This window comes from Muntiacus reevesi, chromosome 20, assembly GCF_963930625.1.
Source record: "Muntiacus reevesi chromosome 20, mMunRee1.1, whole genome shotgun sequence".
NCBI lineage: Eukaryota > Metazoa > Chordata > Mammalia > Artiodactyla > Cervidae > Muntiacus > Muntiacus reevesi.
In genome coordinates this window covers 15,595,884-15,611,254 of record NC_089268.1, presented here as the reverse complement: position 1 = coordinate 15,611,254, position 15,371 = coordinate 15,595,884, and the positions used below count along the sequence as shown (strand labels likewise).

The 15,371-nt window shown below is 48.9% G+C and overlaps 1 protein-coding gene across 4 annotated transcripts in view; it reads right to left on the bottom strand.

The window, feature by feature from the left end:
• DAAM2 (dishevelled associated activator of morphogenesis 2) overlaps positions 1-15,371 on the bottom strand; it is a 126,540-nt gene that overhangs the window by 48,126 nt on the left and 63,043 nt on the right. For all 4 annotated transcript variants that reach the window (XM_065913234.1, XM_065913237.1, XM_065913236.1 and 1 more), the window contains exon 2: positions 3,269-3,494. In XM_065913234.1, coding sequence (XP_065769306.1) covers positions 3,269-3,436 — 168 coding nt within the window. In that variant the 5' untranslated portion in view covers positions 3,437-3,494. The remainder of the gene's footprint in view (positions 1-3,268; positions 3,495-15,371) is intronic.

Below are 15,371 nucleotides of genomic sequence, written 5' to 3'. Positions count from 1 at the left end.
TTGTCATAGCTTTTCTTCCAAGGTCACCAGGGAAGCCCCATAATCAGTTATACTACAATATAAAATAAAAAGTGGGGAAAAAAATCTATCCTGCTGAAACCACCACAAAAGCCCCCAAAATGGCAAGGCTCAGAGAGCTTCTGGGTGGGTGCATGCATCCACATGATGGTAGGGTGGGACACCCCGAATCCCACAGGGACAGATGCTCCTGGGCTTAGGACAGGAACCTTACCCTTCTGGGCTTTACGCTCCGTACGCCTTCCTCTGGCTGTTCACTTGTATTCTTTATCATCTCCTTTATACTAAACTGGTAACAGTACACAGTGCTTCCTGAGTTCTGTCAGCAGTTCTAGCAAATTACCAAACTTTCAGAGGAGATCGTGGGGACTCCTGGTTTGTAGCCACATTGGACAGAAGCATAGGAAACCTGGGACCCACCACCTCTGATGGGTGTGTGATGTAAGGGGCAGTCTCATGGATCTGATCCCTTAACCTGTGGGGTCTGTGCTAACTCTGGGCAGTTAAGTGTCAGAATGGAGTTGCATTGCAGGACATCCATTGGTGTCCATAGAAAACTGAAGAACTCCTTAATGTAGAAAATGGTGTTAGCAGTATTTGAGTGAAAAATTGATCTTAGCAGGACTGACAAACACGGATCAGGCTCCAAATATTATTCTACATAAGCAAAGTCTTAGTCACTCTGTTGTGTCCAACTCTTTGTGACCCCATAGACTGTAGCCCATCAGGCTCCTCTGTCCATGGGATTTTCCAGGAAAGAATACTGGGGTGGGTTGCCATTTCCTATCTCCCACCCCTGGCTCCACTTGGAGGAAAGGCATAACTCATGACAGTGAGTTTTTCTGAACCTGATGTGGTAAGGAAGGTGGGTCATTTCTTCTCACACAGGCATGGCTCCATCTTACAGTGGTCCTAAGCTTTGAAGAGCTGGATTGTCTTCATCAGATACATCCATGACTGAATCCAAGTAGGAAACCCCATTCCAATCATGTTGTACCGTTTCTCTGCAGGCCAGCCATGAGAATGAGTGACTGAGAGCTGATGGTAGTTGACCCCATGTTTATGGGTCTCTCTCCCGGGGGTTCAGGCCCGAGTAATGGCCACAGATCCTGCTCCCCCGTCTGGGAATTTCTTTGGTGTTCAGGCTTTGTCTCACCACCAGACCTCCAAAGAGAAGAATCATGACTTCTTCCTGTTCTGTCTCATTGTGGTCAGAATAGGATGTTTCACACACAGGCTGCTGCTGTGGTCTGAATGGGTATCACAGAGAATCCGGAAGAGCTGCCGCCAGTATGAATGACAGAGGTCTGTCTGCCCCAGGCTAGATAAGGGGTGTTATCATCCCAGTCCCAACCCATTTTCCAGGTGTCTTACAGACGTCTCTACCTCCCTATTTCTAGTCAATCATCCCTTGATCTGAGACTTGGGATTGTCAAGGGGGAGAGGGTTGGAGGAGGGGTGGAGCGGAAGGTTGGGGTTAGCAGATGCTAGTTATTATATATAGGATGCATAAATGACAAGGTCCTACTGCACAGCACAGAGAACCATACTCAATATCCTGTGATAAGCCACCATGGAAAAGAATATAAAAAAGGAGGCCTATATAGTTATAACTGAATCACATTGATGTACAGCAGAAATTAACACAATATTGTAAATCAACTATACTTCAATTTAAAAAACCATCCCCTAAATCTAAAAAGAAACGATACAAATGAACTTACAAAACAGAAAGAGACTCACAGACTTGGAGAATAAACTTATGGTTGCTGGAGCAGGCAGCAGGGGGAAGGATGATGGGAGAAAGGCATAGTTAAGGAGTTTGGGATGGACATGTACACACAGCAATATTTAAAGTAGATAACCAACAAGGACTGTATCGCACATGGAACTCTGCTCAATGTTACATGGCAGCCTGGATGGGAGGGGAGTTTGGGGGAGAATGGACACTTACATATATATGGGTGAGTCCCTTTGCTATTCACCTGAAACTATTACAACACTGTTAATCGGCTATACTCCAGTATAAAATTAAAAGTTTTTTAAAACTCCCCCATTCCGAGGTACCCAAAATCTGCCTACAGAATCCACCCTGTCTCTTATGTCTGAGATAAGAGGATCCCGGGGAAATCCCAGCCAGCAGATGAGAAAAAGGTGTCAAGCGCTCTGATGTTCTCTGAGGCTCCTCGGTGCCAACTTCACAAAGTCTGCACCTGCTCCTCTCATGGGAGCCTACCTCTGCCCAGTGAGGTCTAGAGGCCAGTGGACATATAATGAAGGACCGTCTTCCGGGGACAGGCTTCACGGTGTCCATCCCAGTGCTGACTGTTTCTCCCCCACAGCTGAGGTGCTCTGGGACCAGTCTCAGCCAAAAGCAGAGTTTCAGTAGGTGAAGATCCTGGCACACAGGCCCCCGTCCTCTGTCTGGCTCCTTCTGCTCCAGCCAGGGCCTGCCACTCCATGGCCAAGCCCACCCTGCCTCGCCCGTCACTCTGCCCCGCCCATCACTCTGCCCTACCCGCTTCACTCTGCCCCGCTCCTCACTCTGCCCCACCCCTCACTCTGCCCCACCCCTTCACCCTGCCCCACCCTTCACTCTGCCCCTGCCCCCTCACTCTACCCCAACCCCACTCTGCCCCGCCCCTCACTCTGCCCCACCCCTTCACCCTGCTCCATCCCCTTCACCCTGCCCCACCCCCTTCACCCTGCCCCACCCTTCACCCTGCCCCCGCCCCCTTACTCTGCCCCCGCCCCTACTCTGCCCCTGTCCCCTCACTCTGCCCCCGCCCCTCACTCTGCCCCCGCCCCTTCACTCTGCCCCTGCCCCTCATTCTGCCCACCCTTCACTCTGCCCTGCCCCTCTCCCTGCCCCGCCCCTCACTCTGCCCCGCCCCTCACTCTACCCCGCCCCTCACTCTGCCCCGCCCCCCACACTGCCCCACCCCCTCACTCTGCCCTACCCTTCACTCTGACCTGCCCCCTCACTCTGCCCCGCCCCTCACGCTACCCCTGTCCCCTCACTCTGCCCCCGCCCCTCTCTCTGCCCCACCCCTCACTCTGCCCCGCCCCCCACACTGCCCCACCCCCTCATTCTGCCCCGCCCCTCACTCTGCCCCGCCCCTCACTCTGCCCCGCCCTCACTCTACCCCTGTCCCCTCACTCTGCCCTGCCCCTCTCTCTGCCCCGCCCCTCACTCTGCCCCGCCCCTCACTCTTCCCTACCCTTCACTCTACCCCACCCCCTCACTCACCACCAGCTCTGCAAAGCGGATGTTCAGCTCCTCTGGATTGGGGATAGGACTGGAGAACTCCATGTACTGCAGAGGGTGGCTGTCCCGGAGGTTGATCTCAGGGAGGTCACTGCCCCCAAAGCAGCACAGGAAACCCAGGCCATGGCGGCTCCTCTTGCGGGGGGCCATGGTCACTGCAGGCCAGGGGGACAGTCCGCAGGCAGATGCCCTAGGTCCTCATCGTGATCTGGGTAGAACAGAGAGGACAGAGTGGTCAGGCCTGGCAGCCAGGTGAGCCAGGACGGGGCTGCTCTGCCACCATAACTTCTTCGGCCAACTCTCAGGGGCCTTTGACCCCACAGCCAAGCTCCTACTTTCTCCCACAGCTGCAAACACTTCCAGATTCTCCCTCTGTGCCCTGAGAGAAGATGGGAGGGCTGCAGTCACAGAATGTGACTTCCAGGGCAGAGCTGGCACTCAGCCTACCCCCCTCTGACTGTACAGATCGAAATCCTGTTCCCCGTCCATGGGCAGGCCAGTTTCCAGCATGGCTTCCTTACTCATGTGATTAATCCAGGGCCTGGGGATACCTGCTTTAAAGCGTCATCCAATGGGGAGGGAAGGGCTGAAGTCGGACGGCAGGGGAGACACTGAGCTAACCACATGGCTGGGCTTCTGCAGTGCAGGCCTCCATGGAAGCAGAGGATGGAAGGCTTGCACAGCTTTCTTCCCAGTCTGCTGTAGCCAGGCATGTCTGGATGAATGTGAAATATCAACAGAGTGTGGGTTTACCCATCCATCCAGAAGAAGGGGTGACCTGGGGAAGCTGTTAGAGTGAACCCTGGGTAAAGAAATGGGGCTGATCATTGGAATGGTGTTCAACCAAGAGTGATGGGAATCTGGTCAAATCTGCTTTCCATGCAGACTGAAAACAGAGGGCACCACTATGGTGAAAGCCTGGAACTGTGAGACCCAAGAGATGGGTGGGCACTGGAGCAGAAAGGATTGAGTGTTTGGTTTCCCTCTGGGAAAGCCTTGTTCTATGATGACCAGCCTAAGGATGAACTCTGGCCCTAGTCATTGAGGCCACACAGCTTCCAGGTGGATTAAGTCCAATTATCCACACATGGGCTTCCTGAACGGGCCAAATGATCCGTGACCAATGCTTCCAAAACACGGTTTCAGATCTAGGTGGGTTCAGCAGAAAGACCACTGTTTACCCACCACACTGCTGCTCAACATACTCTCCCCACGCTTTTGTATCTTAATTTTTGAATATAAATCAAATTCTACCTTTATTTGTAATATCTGTGATAAATCACAGATTTGGGGACAAGATTTTATTAAATTGTGGGTAAAATGCATATAACATGCAGTTTACTGTCTTACCATTTTTCACACGTATAGTTCAGTGGCATTAAATACATTCACATTGCTCGGCAACCATCACCACCATCCACCTCTATTACTTTTTCCATCTTGTAAAACAGAACCACTGTACTCATTAAACAATCACTTCCCATTTCTCTCCCCCCTCAGCCCCTGGCAACCACCACTCTACTCTCTGTCTCTAAGAATCTGACAACTCTCAGTATCTCATATGAGTAGAATCCTACAGCAGTTGTCTCTTTGTGACTGGCCTATTTCACTTGGAATAATGTCCTCAAGGTTCATACAAGCTGTAGCAGAATTTCCTTCCTTTTTAAGACTGAATAATATTCCACTGTATGCAGAGACCACATTTTGTTTATCCATTCATCTGTTGACAGGCACTGGGGTTGCTTCCTCCTTTTGGCTATTGTGAAGAACGCTGCTACCTGCTTTCAGTGCTTGGGGTAATATACCCAAAGGGGTCAAGGTATTTTTAAGTTGTTTCTCCTCTATCTGGGTCATTAACGGAATGATCAGAATGTCCCCCTGGCCTTTAGTTACATCACTGCCCTAAATGTTGACCACAACAAGGACACAGACAAACCCAGATGACACAGCTTCCTTGTCTGGGAATGCCAAAGAACTAGTCATTAACACTCTCAGGGGACAGTCCTTCAACCAGCTTTGAACCCCATGCACTGATATAGCCCTCTTTCTTTCTTTTTTTTTTGTTCTTTTTGGCCGCACTGCACAACATGTGGGATCTTAGTTCCCCCACCAGAAATCTAGCCTGTGTCCCCTGCATTGGAAGCGTAAAGTCTTAACCACTGGACCACCAGGGAAGTCCCTGCCCTCTTTTCCCAAGGACACCACAGGAGATTGTTTCCTGCATCCTTGGGGAAGCTCCAAATATGTCAAATATAAGGCATCCCCTTGAACCAAGTTCTAGAACCTTATCAAAAAAAGATAACTGTGACATAACTTGTTCCTAGTGAACCCGAGGTAGCTCTAGGGGAACACTGCTTTATCTCCTAAACTCTAACAAACTAGCTAATAAGTTAGTCATCTGAGCTAGTCTCCCATATAAAGCATGATGCATGCTACTCATCATTCAAGAGGTGTTTTTATTGATTCCATTTTATCTCTTTTTTGGGGGGGTGCACCACAAAGCATCTGGGATCGTAGTTTTCCCACCAGGTATTGAACCCACACCCCTTGCATTGGAAAGCGAAGTCTCAACCACTGAACCACCAGGGAAGTCCCAACTTTATCTTTATTAACTTTGTGACAGACATTTTAAATGTTTGCTAGCATTTATTAAATGTATTTGGTACATATCTACAATGGAATATTATTCAGCCATTAAAAAGAATAAAGTAATGCCATTTGCAGGGACATGGATGGGTCTATAGATTGTCATACTGACTGAGGTCAGACAGAGAAATATCATATATCATTTACATGCAGAGTCTAGAATATGATACAAATGGACTTATTTAAAAGAGAGAAATAGACTCACAGACTTAGAGAATGAACTTATGGTTGGGGGAGGAGAGGAAGGAATAGTTAGGGATTTTGGAACTGACATGTACACACTGCTGTATTTAAAATGGATAACCATCAAGGACCTACTATATAGTACAGGGAACTCTGCTCAATATTCTATAACAACCTAATTGGGAAAAGAATTTGAAAGAGAATAGATACATGCATATGTTAAGAAAAAGAATAAATCAACCATATTGCTACATTAAAAAAGAACAAATATATTGTTACATTAATAAATGTATTTGAACATAGAACTTTAAAAAATTTTTCTAAGGATTATTTTTCAAAGATATTAAGAAATATTACCCTATACAATCCAAGAATTATGTTTTATATATATAAACTTTAGGTTATTCATTCAAAGGGATTTGATCCTTCCTTCCCTTTACTTATCAATTTATTAAATTAGGAGTTTGGGATTAACATAGACACACTACTATATATTAATGAATAACCAACAAAGATTTACTATAAAGCACAGAAAACTATATTCAATATTTGTAACATGCTATAGGGCAAAACAATCTGAAAAAAAATAGATACATATGTATGTATAACCAAAATCACTTTGCAGTTACACTTGAAACTAACACAACATTGTAAATCAACTATACTTCAATTAAAAAAAAGACTTTTTAGTAGAGCCAGGGATACCTAAAATAACACACTATCTGAATCACTTTGCTGTTACACGTGAAACAAACATAACATTGTACATCAACTATACCACAATTTAAAAAAAAAAAAGACTTTTTAGTATACCCAGGGATACCTAAAATAACACACTATCTGAATCACTTTGCTGTTACACATGAAACAAACACAACATTGTACATCAACTATACCACAATTAAAAAAAAAAAAAGACTTTTTAGTAGACCCAGGGATACCTAAAATAACACACTATCTGAGCCTGCCTGGTACTACTGGCCATCTTTTCTAAGTTTGCACATTGTCTCCGCAGCTACAGTGAAGGCTCTTCGAGGACAGAGGCCATGCCTCCTGCTTATTTGACAACCCCCCACCCCTTTATGGCTAATAAAAGGCTTTGTCCTTAGTAGATGCTCAATAATATTTTTTGGTCAATTGGGGAAAAAACCTGAGCTCATGGAGAGAGAAAAGAGGGGTCTTTATCAATCAGTCAAAAAATTACTGATTGAAATCTGATTCCTAGTAGTTAAGACATCAAGAACCCTTGAAAGGAACAAGGGGACAGTCTCGAGGCTAAGGGTGGAGGAAGCAGCTAGCAGTCTAGTGCAGAATCCTGGTTTATGTCAGCAAAGACCTGGAACGTGCTGGGAGCTGAGGACATCAAGGGAAGAAGGGAGACACTGAGGCTTTCCAGGGGACTTGATAGCCAGTGGGCAGGAGTGGGTGGGACAAAACCCTGGCCTCCCAGTGTCGGGCTCAGTAAAGCGCTAATGCCATAGGTAGATAGGGGCGGGCCTCCCTGGGTCCCCTGCCCATCATCCATTTGGGATGTTGATGCGGAGTCCAGGCCAGGTCCCGCGGGCAAGACTGCTTTGCTGAGGGCACAGAGAATGGAAGGGCAGGTCCCAGAGGTGTGATGAGATGGGCTGGATGGCATGACGGGGTTCTCGGGAGGGATGGCTGACATTTGGGAGGACCTGCGAACTCTAGGTCTGCTCCAGGTCTTTGCCAACATATGCCAGGAATCTGCATTAGGCTGCCAGCTGCTTCCGCTACCTCCAGACTGTCCCCTTGCTCCCCTCAAGGATTCCCGGTGGCTTAACTACTGGGACTCAGAGATTGCAGTCACTGTCCCTGCGAACTCTCTTCTGTCTTCCTTCACCTCCTCGACTTCTCACCCCAGTCTCCCTCCTGGTTCTTTGCTTTTCAATGCCTGAACCAATTTTCCGGGCCTGGGAAGGGGGGGGTGGGCATCAGGGGCAGGGCTGACAGTCTTACACCCGTGTTCATAGCTGTGACCCCTGACTGGTTAGCACCAGGTCCATACCTATCTTTAAATATTTTTAAGGTCTTGCCTGAGTATGAGAAGTAAGGTGGCCTTAGGAGAGAGAGAAGAAGGAAGAAGTAGACACAGACCTCTACAACGGGAAGTGCCAGCCCCAGAGAGAAGGGCCTTAACCAACCCTCCCTCCCCCCCACCCCCAGGCCGCGCTGCATATTTGCCCTTTTAAGGGCGGCCTGCTCCACCGCTCAGAGTGTTTATGTTCCTGAGGGTGTCCTCCTCCCCAGGAGCCCTTCTTAAATCTGTCCCTTCCTCCTTTTCTTGGGGCCCCTTCCGAACATCCAAGACTAAAACCAGAAGCCCTGAGCTAGAAAGCATCTAGCTTCACGGTAGAGAGCTGAAAATTGAGGTCCGAGAAGGAAATGTCTTCTCTGAGGCCACATAACGATGGGGACAGAGCTGGGGCTGAAAACCAGGATGCCAGCGTCCAGGCTGTGGTCCGGTCACTGCCTCCCCAGGGCGCCTCTTCCCACATTAGTACCTTTGTTTCCATCTTGCTCAGCACCCTCAGCAGCCTCCCTCAACCCCCCAGCGAAGACCAGACCCTACGGCTCAGTATAGAAATAGCTCCATGGAGTTCCCTGGTGGTCCAGTGGTTAGGCCTTGGTGTTTTCACAGCCGAGCCCCAGGTTCGATTCCTGTTTGAGGAACTGAAATCCAAAAAGCTGCATGGCACAGCCAAAAAATAAACAAAAATAAAAACCAAAATAGTATTAAAAAAAAAAGAAATAGCTCCAGTAAACAAGGCCTCTTGTAGATCAGGAGAGGGTATGAAGATTCCAAAGGCTGCCTGCTTCTCCTCCACTGGGGGGAACTGCCTCCATCACCCACCACCCCAATTTCTCTCCTACCCCTACTCTAATCCTTCCTCCACTCCAGCAGAGGATCTAAAGTCAGACGGACTGGGGTTTGACTCCTGGCTCTGCCTTTCCAGCGAAGTAACCCTGAGCATAAGGTCTTAACCTCCAAGAACCCCAGGTTCCTCATCTGTGACACCAAGGCAATAGCATCTTCCTCATGCGGTTTCAGTGAAGAATAAATGATCTAATGTAAGGAAAATGCCAGGAGTACCCCAGACATTCATTTAAGAAGGCTGACACCACTGCTGTGGCTTCAGTATCACCATGACCGGCAAGGTGAGCCTGGCCCTCCCCAAGTCTGAACCATGAGCATAGATGGGCCGTTGAGTCCTGGCGTTGAAGGAACTTGCTTAGCCAGATTTAAGCAGCCACCCACCTTTGCCTTCAGTAACTGGGAAGCCTGGACCAGAGGGGTCAGGACTCTTCCTCAGGCTCTGAGTGACGTCTAGTTGGAGAGATAAATCCTTGTCACTGACCCTGGGCAGGACTTGGAAAGGTGGAAGTGGCCAGGGCCATTCATTTCTGCAAAACCTCTTTTACAAAGAGGAGTAATGGAGGAGAACTGAGAAGCAATATGGAAGAACAGGAAGCCACAACAGAACAAAACCCAGTGGACTTGGACTTGGGTCTGAGAAACTGGACCTATGCCCGCCCCGCCCCCACCACCCACCTTTGTCTCCATAGAAACTTCCCCAACACCAACAGCTCGATGCCCTACAATTCCCGTCTGCCTGCTTCCTCCCCATATCCCTGTGGGGACAAAGCCTTCCCAGACCGTCAGCCCCTAAACACAGACCAACTGGCCTACAACGTCAGATTGTCGGGTCGCCATCCACGGGCCCTCCTGTAACTCTCTCGGGGTCTCCTCTAGACCTCTGGTTGTGACCAGACTTCACTTCCTCATGATCACATCCTCCACGTTGTGAAGAAAACACAGCTTCTTAACTCAGGACAGGGCGAGTCACGAGGCAGCGGTGGGTCAGGGGCCACAATGCTGTCCCCTCTGGGCCTCAGTTTCCCCTCTGTGCTGTGTCCGTGTTGGACTGAAGGCCTCCGAGGGCCCCCTTAGCCCTGACCATCCATACCGCCTGGCTCAACCTCCTTCACAAAGATTCCCCCAGAGGCTGTCCTCAGCGCCCCTGGGCGCTCCTCCCACATTCCACCCCAGGCCAGGAAGTGCTTCCTCTTACTTGAGTCCAGAACTCCCATTTGATTTTTAAAGATGAAAATCCTAACCTTTAACCCTAAACCCTGGCCCCTAGGTCCTCGACTCACCAGTTTTTATTTACATTAATTAAAGCTTCAAAATTCCAGTATCATTAGTGCTTACTCCTAAGTCTTACGTGAAAGCAAAACAATATTAGTACTTGAGGCTTTGGTATTTGCTGGCACTAATTTTTAAAAATTATTTAAGGGTCGGGGGGGGGGGGACAAAAACCTGTGGTTCAGAGAGGTTAAGTAACTTGCCTAAAGTCACACAGCTAGTGATGTCATAGCTAGGATTCAAACATATGACTGTTTGACTCTAAAGCTACAGACCACTAAGCCAGAGGGCATGTGTCCATGGAAGGCATGTCCTGATCTGAGAACCACTCACAGCTTTCTCGAGTGTTCTTTAGACTCAATAATTCATGATTGAGCATTTCCTATGGGCTGGGCCAGGTGTTTTCACAGCTCTGCAATTGCATTTCAGCTTCACAGCGACTCTGTGAGATGGTTATTACTATTATCCCCCCTCACAGATGACGAGACTAAGGCTTCAGCAGCTGTTACATGGCTTATCAGTGACAGCCAGCAGCTAAGGGACAGAGCTGGAACCCCAAGGAAATATTCTGACTTCCAGTTCAGAGCTCTTGTCACAGAAGCAAAGCTGACTCGTGGACCCTTCCTTTAGCTCTTGGAACCAATGCCAGGACCCTGGGATGTTCTTCTCCATCCCCTCCCCCAAGCTCCACACATGCAGCAACGGCAGGGTGTACCGTGGCATCTCCCCTTAGCCACTGCCCCAGTGCCAACCAGGAGCCAGGCACTGAGCCAACAACATTGTGCTTTATCTCAACCCTCTAATAGCCCGACTACCCCTTCTCACCCCTTCTCACCTGAACCCCAAAGTTCAGGCAACTTGTTCAACAGCCACATCCTGAGCACAGCGGTGTTGCCCTGGAACACACATGCCTTGAAGTCGTTTCCAGCCCTTGTGCTGGATGCTGACCTGTGTGGGGAGGGTGCAGGAGTAAACACAGTCTGGTCCCTTTCCTCAAGCAGGACCCCTCCTGGTGGGGGAGCTGGGGGAGTCAAGGCGGTGACCATAAAGAAAGGTGGAACGAGAAAGTCTGAGAAAGTGACCTGGTACGCCTGGGGGTGACGAGGAGGTCAGGGAAAGCCTCCAGGAGAAGGTGACATTAGGCTAGCTTTGAGAAAAGTCTTTTTTTTTTTTTTTTTTTGCCCAGGCACATGGTTTGTGGGATCTTAGTTCCCTGACCAGGGATTGAACCTGGACCCTTGGTAATGAGAACACAGTCCTAATCGCTGAACTGGCAGGGAATTCTTTTTTCTTTCTTTTCTTATTTTGGCCATATGGCTTGCAGGATCTTAGTTCCCCAACCAAAGATCAAATTCATGCCCCCTTGTCTTGAAAGAGAGAGAAGAGAATTAAGGAAGGGTGCTAGAGGTGGGAAAGGCATTCCTGGAAAGGGCATAAGCAAAGGCGCAGAGGGAGCAATAGTACAGAACAGGTGAGGTCAGAGTCCCGACCAGCTGCCTGTTAATCTGAGGCTAAACTAATGGGCAAAGGTAATCAACAGGGTATCTGAGTGCCGTGACTTGTTGGCAGAGACCAGGCATCCTGGAGAGGGGGGGCGGCACTCCTCTGCCCTCCTCTCTCGACCAGATCCCCGGGGTCCGGGTCTGGGAACGGGGCCCAGAGCTCCCCAGAGTGGTTGCATGAAACATAAAGAATGTCAGCCACGTCCTGTTCCCCTGGTAGATTCCTCCCTACACACTGACCCTTCATGAGGTGCTGGGCATCAGCCGGGAAATGGCCCCAAGCCCAGCTTGCCCGGAACCTGGTTTCCCAACAAAGAGTCTATGTGTTTCCATTCTAGGCCACAATACTTCCCAGGCCTTCTGCCCACCCATCTCCCCACTGCTCACCTATACCACAGCTGCTCCACTTCAAGTCTCTGAAGACCCTCCCCTCAAGCTCTGCGGACAGCAAACAGGCTCAAGACCCCTCACAAGCCTGCCCCTGCTCCCTTCCTGAACTGCTGACATCCCATTCTACCCCACAAACTTGGCTGGGTTCTGTTCAACTGCCATCAACTCTATGTGACTTCAGACAAGTTACTTAGGCTCTCTGAGCCTCAGGTTCCTCATCTGTAAAATGGGGAAATAATAGGGTTGTCATTATTGTCCGTGAAGTGTCAACACACTTCATAGGGTTGTCATAAGCATTAAATTAGCTAATATTTGTAAAGAATCTAGAATAGCACCCAGTAATAGTAAACACTTAATAGCTACATAGATAAGCTACTGTTACAATTATGAAGAAACCTGAATATTGACTGTATAAGTTACAGATGGGTTCTCTGTGTGAATGGCTCTTACATATTCGCAGATTCTTTATTAACTGAGCTATGAGGGAAGCCCACGTATTATTATAGGGGCGGGCAAATACTGTGGGGGTCAAATCCAACTGCAGCCTATGTTTGGAAATAGTCTGATTAAAGCACAGCTACAAGCAACCATACTCCAATGAAAGTTAAAAACAACAACAACACAACTATACTCACTGATCATCTATAAATGCTTTATTCAACAGAGACCCTAGGGCCCACAAAGCCAAAAATATTTCCTACCTGGCCCTTTACAGAAAGTGTACTGATCCCTGTGCTATTAGCGTGAATCATATGTAACTGACTGCTCAATTGTTTTTAACCCACAAAACCATGCATTTCATATGGTTTAACTTAGTATAGCATACTGGCTCATCATGCACCCTGTCTTACTCACTAAAACAGAAGTGAGTGCGTGCGTGCGTGCTAAGTCACTTCAATCATGTCTGATTCTGTGCGACCCTATGAACTACAGTCCTCCAGGCTCCTCTATCCATGGGATTCTCCAGGCAAGAATACTGGAGTGGGTTGCCATGCCCTCCTCCAGGGGATCCTCCCAACCCAGGGATGGAACCTGAGTCTCTTGCGCTTCCTGCATTGGCAGGCAGATTCTTTACCACTGCACCACCTGGGAAGCCCAAAACAGGAGTGCTGTGCTTTAAATCCAGTGATTCTGATCATAATAAAGTGATAATGATCATTCTTTGAATACTTACCATGTTCAAGGTTTATCTGGAACTTCTACCATACTCCTGTAGGGTAAACACAATCACTGCCCTGATTCCCTCCCATATTCGAGGCTCAGAAAGATGTTAAAGTGTGAGTTGAGGATCCAAACCAGGTCTCCAGGCTCCACACCTGCCATACCGTTCCCACTGGGTGCTGTCTAAGAGGCTGTTGGGAGTGAGATCCATCTCTGATAGGACAAAAAAATGGACAGCCTGAGGCCCTCCTATCTCCCTCCATCTCTGCAGGTCCACCTCCCAGACAGCGCTTGGCCACATGGTGGATGGGGCCCAGTTGTGACTTCACTGTCGGCCTCAGGACAGGACTCCGAACAATCTGACTTGTCTTGTGAGCCACGGTCAGGGCTGGGGAGGGGGCCGGGAACGCTTTCAAAAATAAGCAAGCTCTCTTTCCAGGACTGGGGGAGAGCTATTTTTAGCAGCTGCCTAAATGATGGTTTCCCCCTCGGCTCTGGGAAAAGCCAGAAAGCAAAAGTAAACGCTCACAGCCCCAGGGGCCCCCCTGTACCACCAGTCCCACAAGGTGGCAGGAGGAGAGGGAGGGAAAGGGGTGTCTTGCTGGGAAAGTGAAACTGAAAATGTCCGCCAAAGTGACATTTCTCTGACTCAGGAGTGGGGGCAAGTGTGGAAGTTGTGGGTTTTCCAATGGGTTTTCTCATTTCGAGAAATGTTGAAGAGAACACAGGTTTCTTTGTCTCAGTAGGACAGAAAACAAGCAGATAGTAGCGCTCCAAGACCATGGTCAAGTATGCATGCATGCATTCATTCATTCACTCATTCATCCATCCATCTATCCACTCAACCCCCAAGGGACTGCCATGCACAAAGCAATTTTCTAGGTGCTTTAGATGAACCAGACATCAAATCACATTCTCACCCCAGTTTACAGTGCTGTTGGGGAGGTCTGTGTATAAACCACCAGAATTCTAACGGGGCGGAGGGAGGGAGTTCCAGGCTCTGGGACCGCAGTGAGAGGACAGTGGCTTCTGGCCGGGGTGGTATGGAACATTCACCAGAGGAAGTGGCCTTGAAGCCAAAACTCAGAGGAAAGAGGTGGACACGTGCTAGTTGGGAGGGTCTAAGAAACCCGTTCATGACAAAGGTGTGCCGAGGTGAGGACTTGGCATCCAGGTGAGTGAGGGGCAGAGGGGGTTCCTTTTACCAGGCTGGAAGACAGAACTCAGAGAGGTGCGGTGGGAAACAAGATGAGCAACCAGGTAAAGAAAGACAGGCCTTGCAGGGCAGGCAGAAGGGGTGCGGGGGGTGGGGGGGGACGGTGCGGTGGCAGCTCCAGGCTGGTCGGCTGATTGGCCAATTAGTCGGCTGGCTTATGGTAAAGGGGAGTCTGCGAGGCCTGCTCTGAGCTGGGATTTGGATGGACAACTTTTTTTTTTTTAATTGGCTGATGATTGCTCTACAATATTGGTTTGATTTCTGCCATTCATCAGCAAGAATCAGCCACAGGTCTACATATGCCCCCTCCCTCTTGACTCTCCCCTCCCACGTCCCACCCTTTCCCACCCCTCTAGGTTGTTACAGAGCCCTGGTTTGACTTTCCTGGGTCGTACACCAAATTTCCTGGGTCGTACACCCTGGGCCATCTGTTTTACGTACGGTAGTATATATGCTCCCATGCTTCTCTCTCTCATCATCTCTGTCCATTCATGCTATCCTCTCCTTCCTCTCCCGTCCTTGTTCGTAAGTCTGTTTATGTCTGCGTCTCCACTGCTGCCCTGCAAATAGGTTTGTCAGTACCGTCTTTCTAGATTCCATATATATGCATTAATATCCAATATTTGTTTTTCGCTTTCTGACTTACTTCACTCTGTGTAATAGGCTCTAGGTTCATCCGTCTCAGTAGAACTAACTCAAATGTGTTCCTTCCTATGTCTGAGTAGTATCCAGACGGACAATTCTGGTGGCACTGTCTCAGCGCGGATTATTGGAGGGACAGAAGTGAGGAAGAGCCTGGAGCAGCTCTGCGTAAGAGTT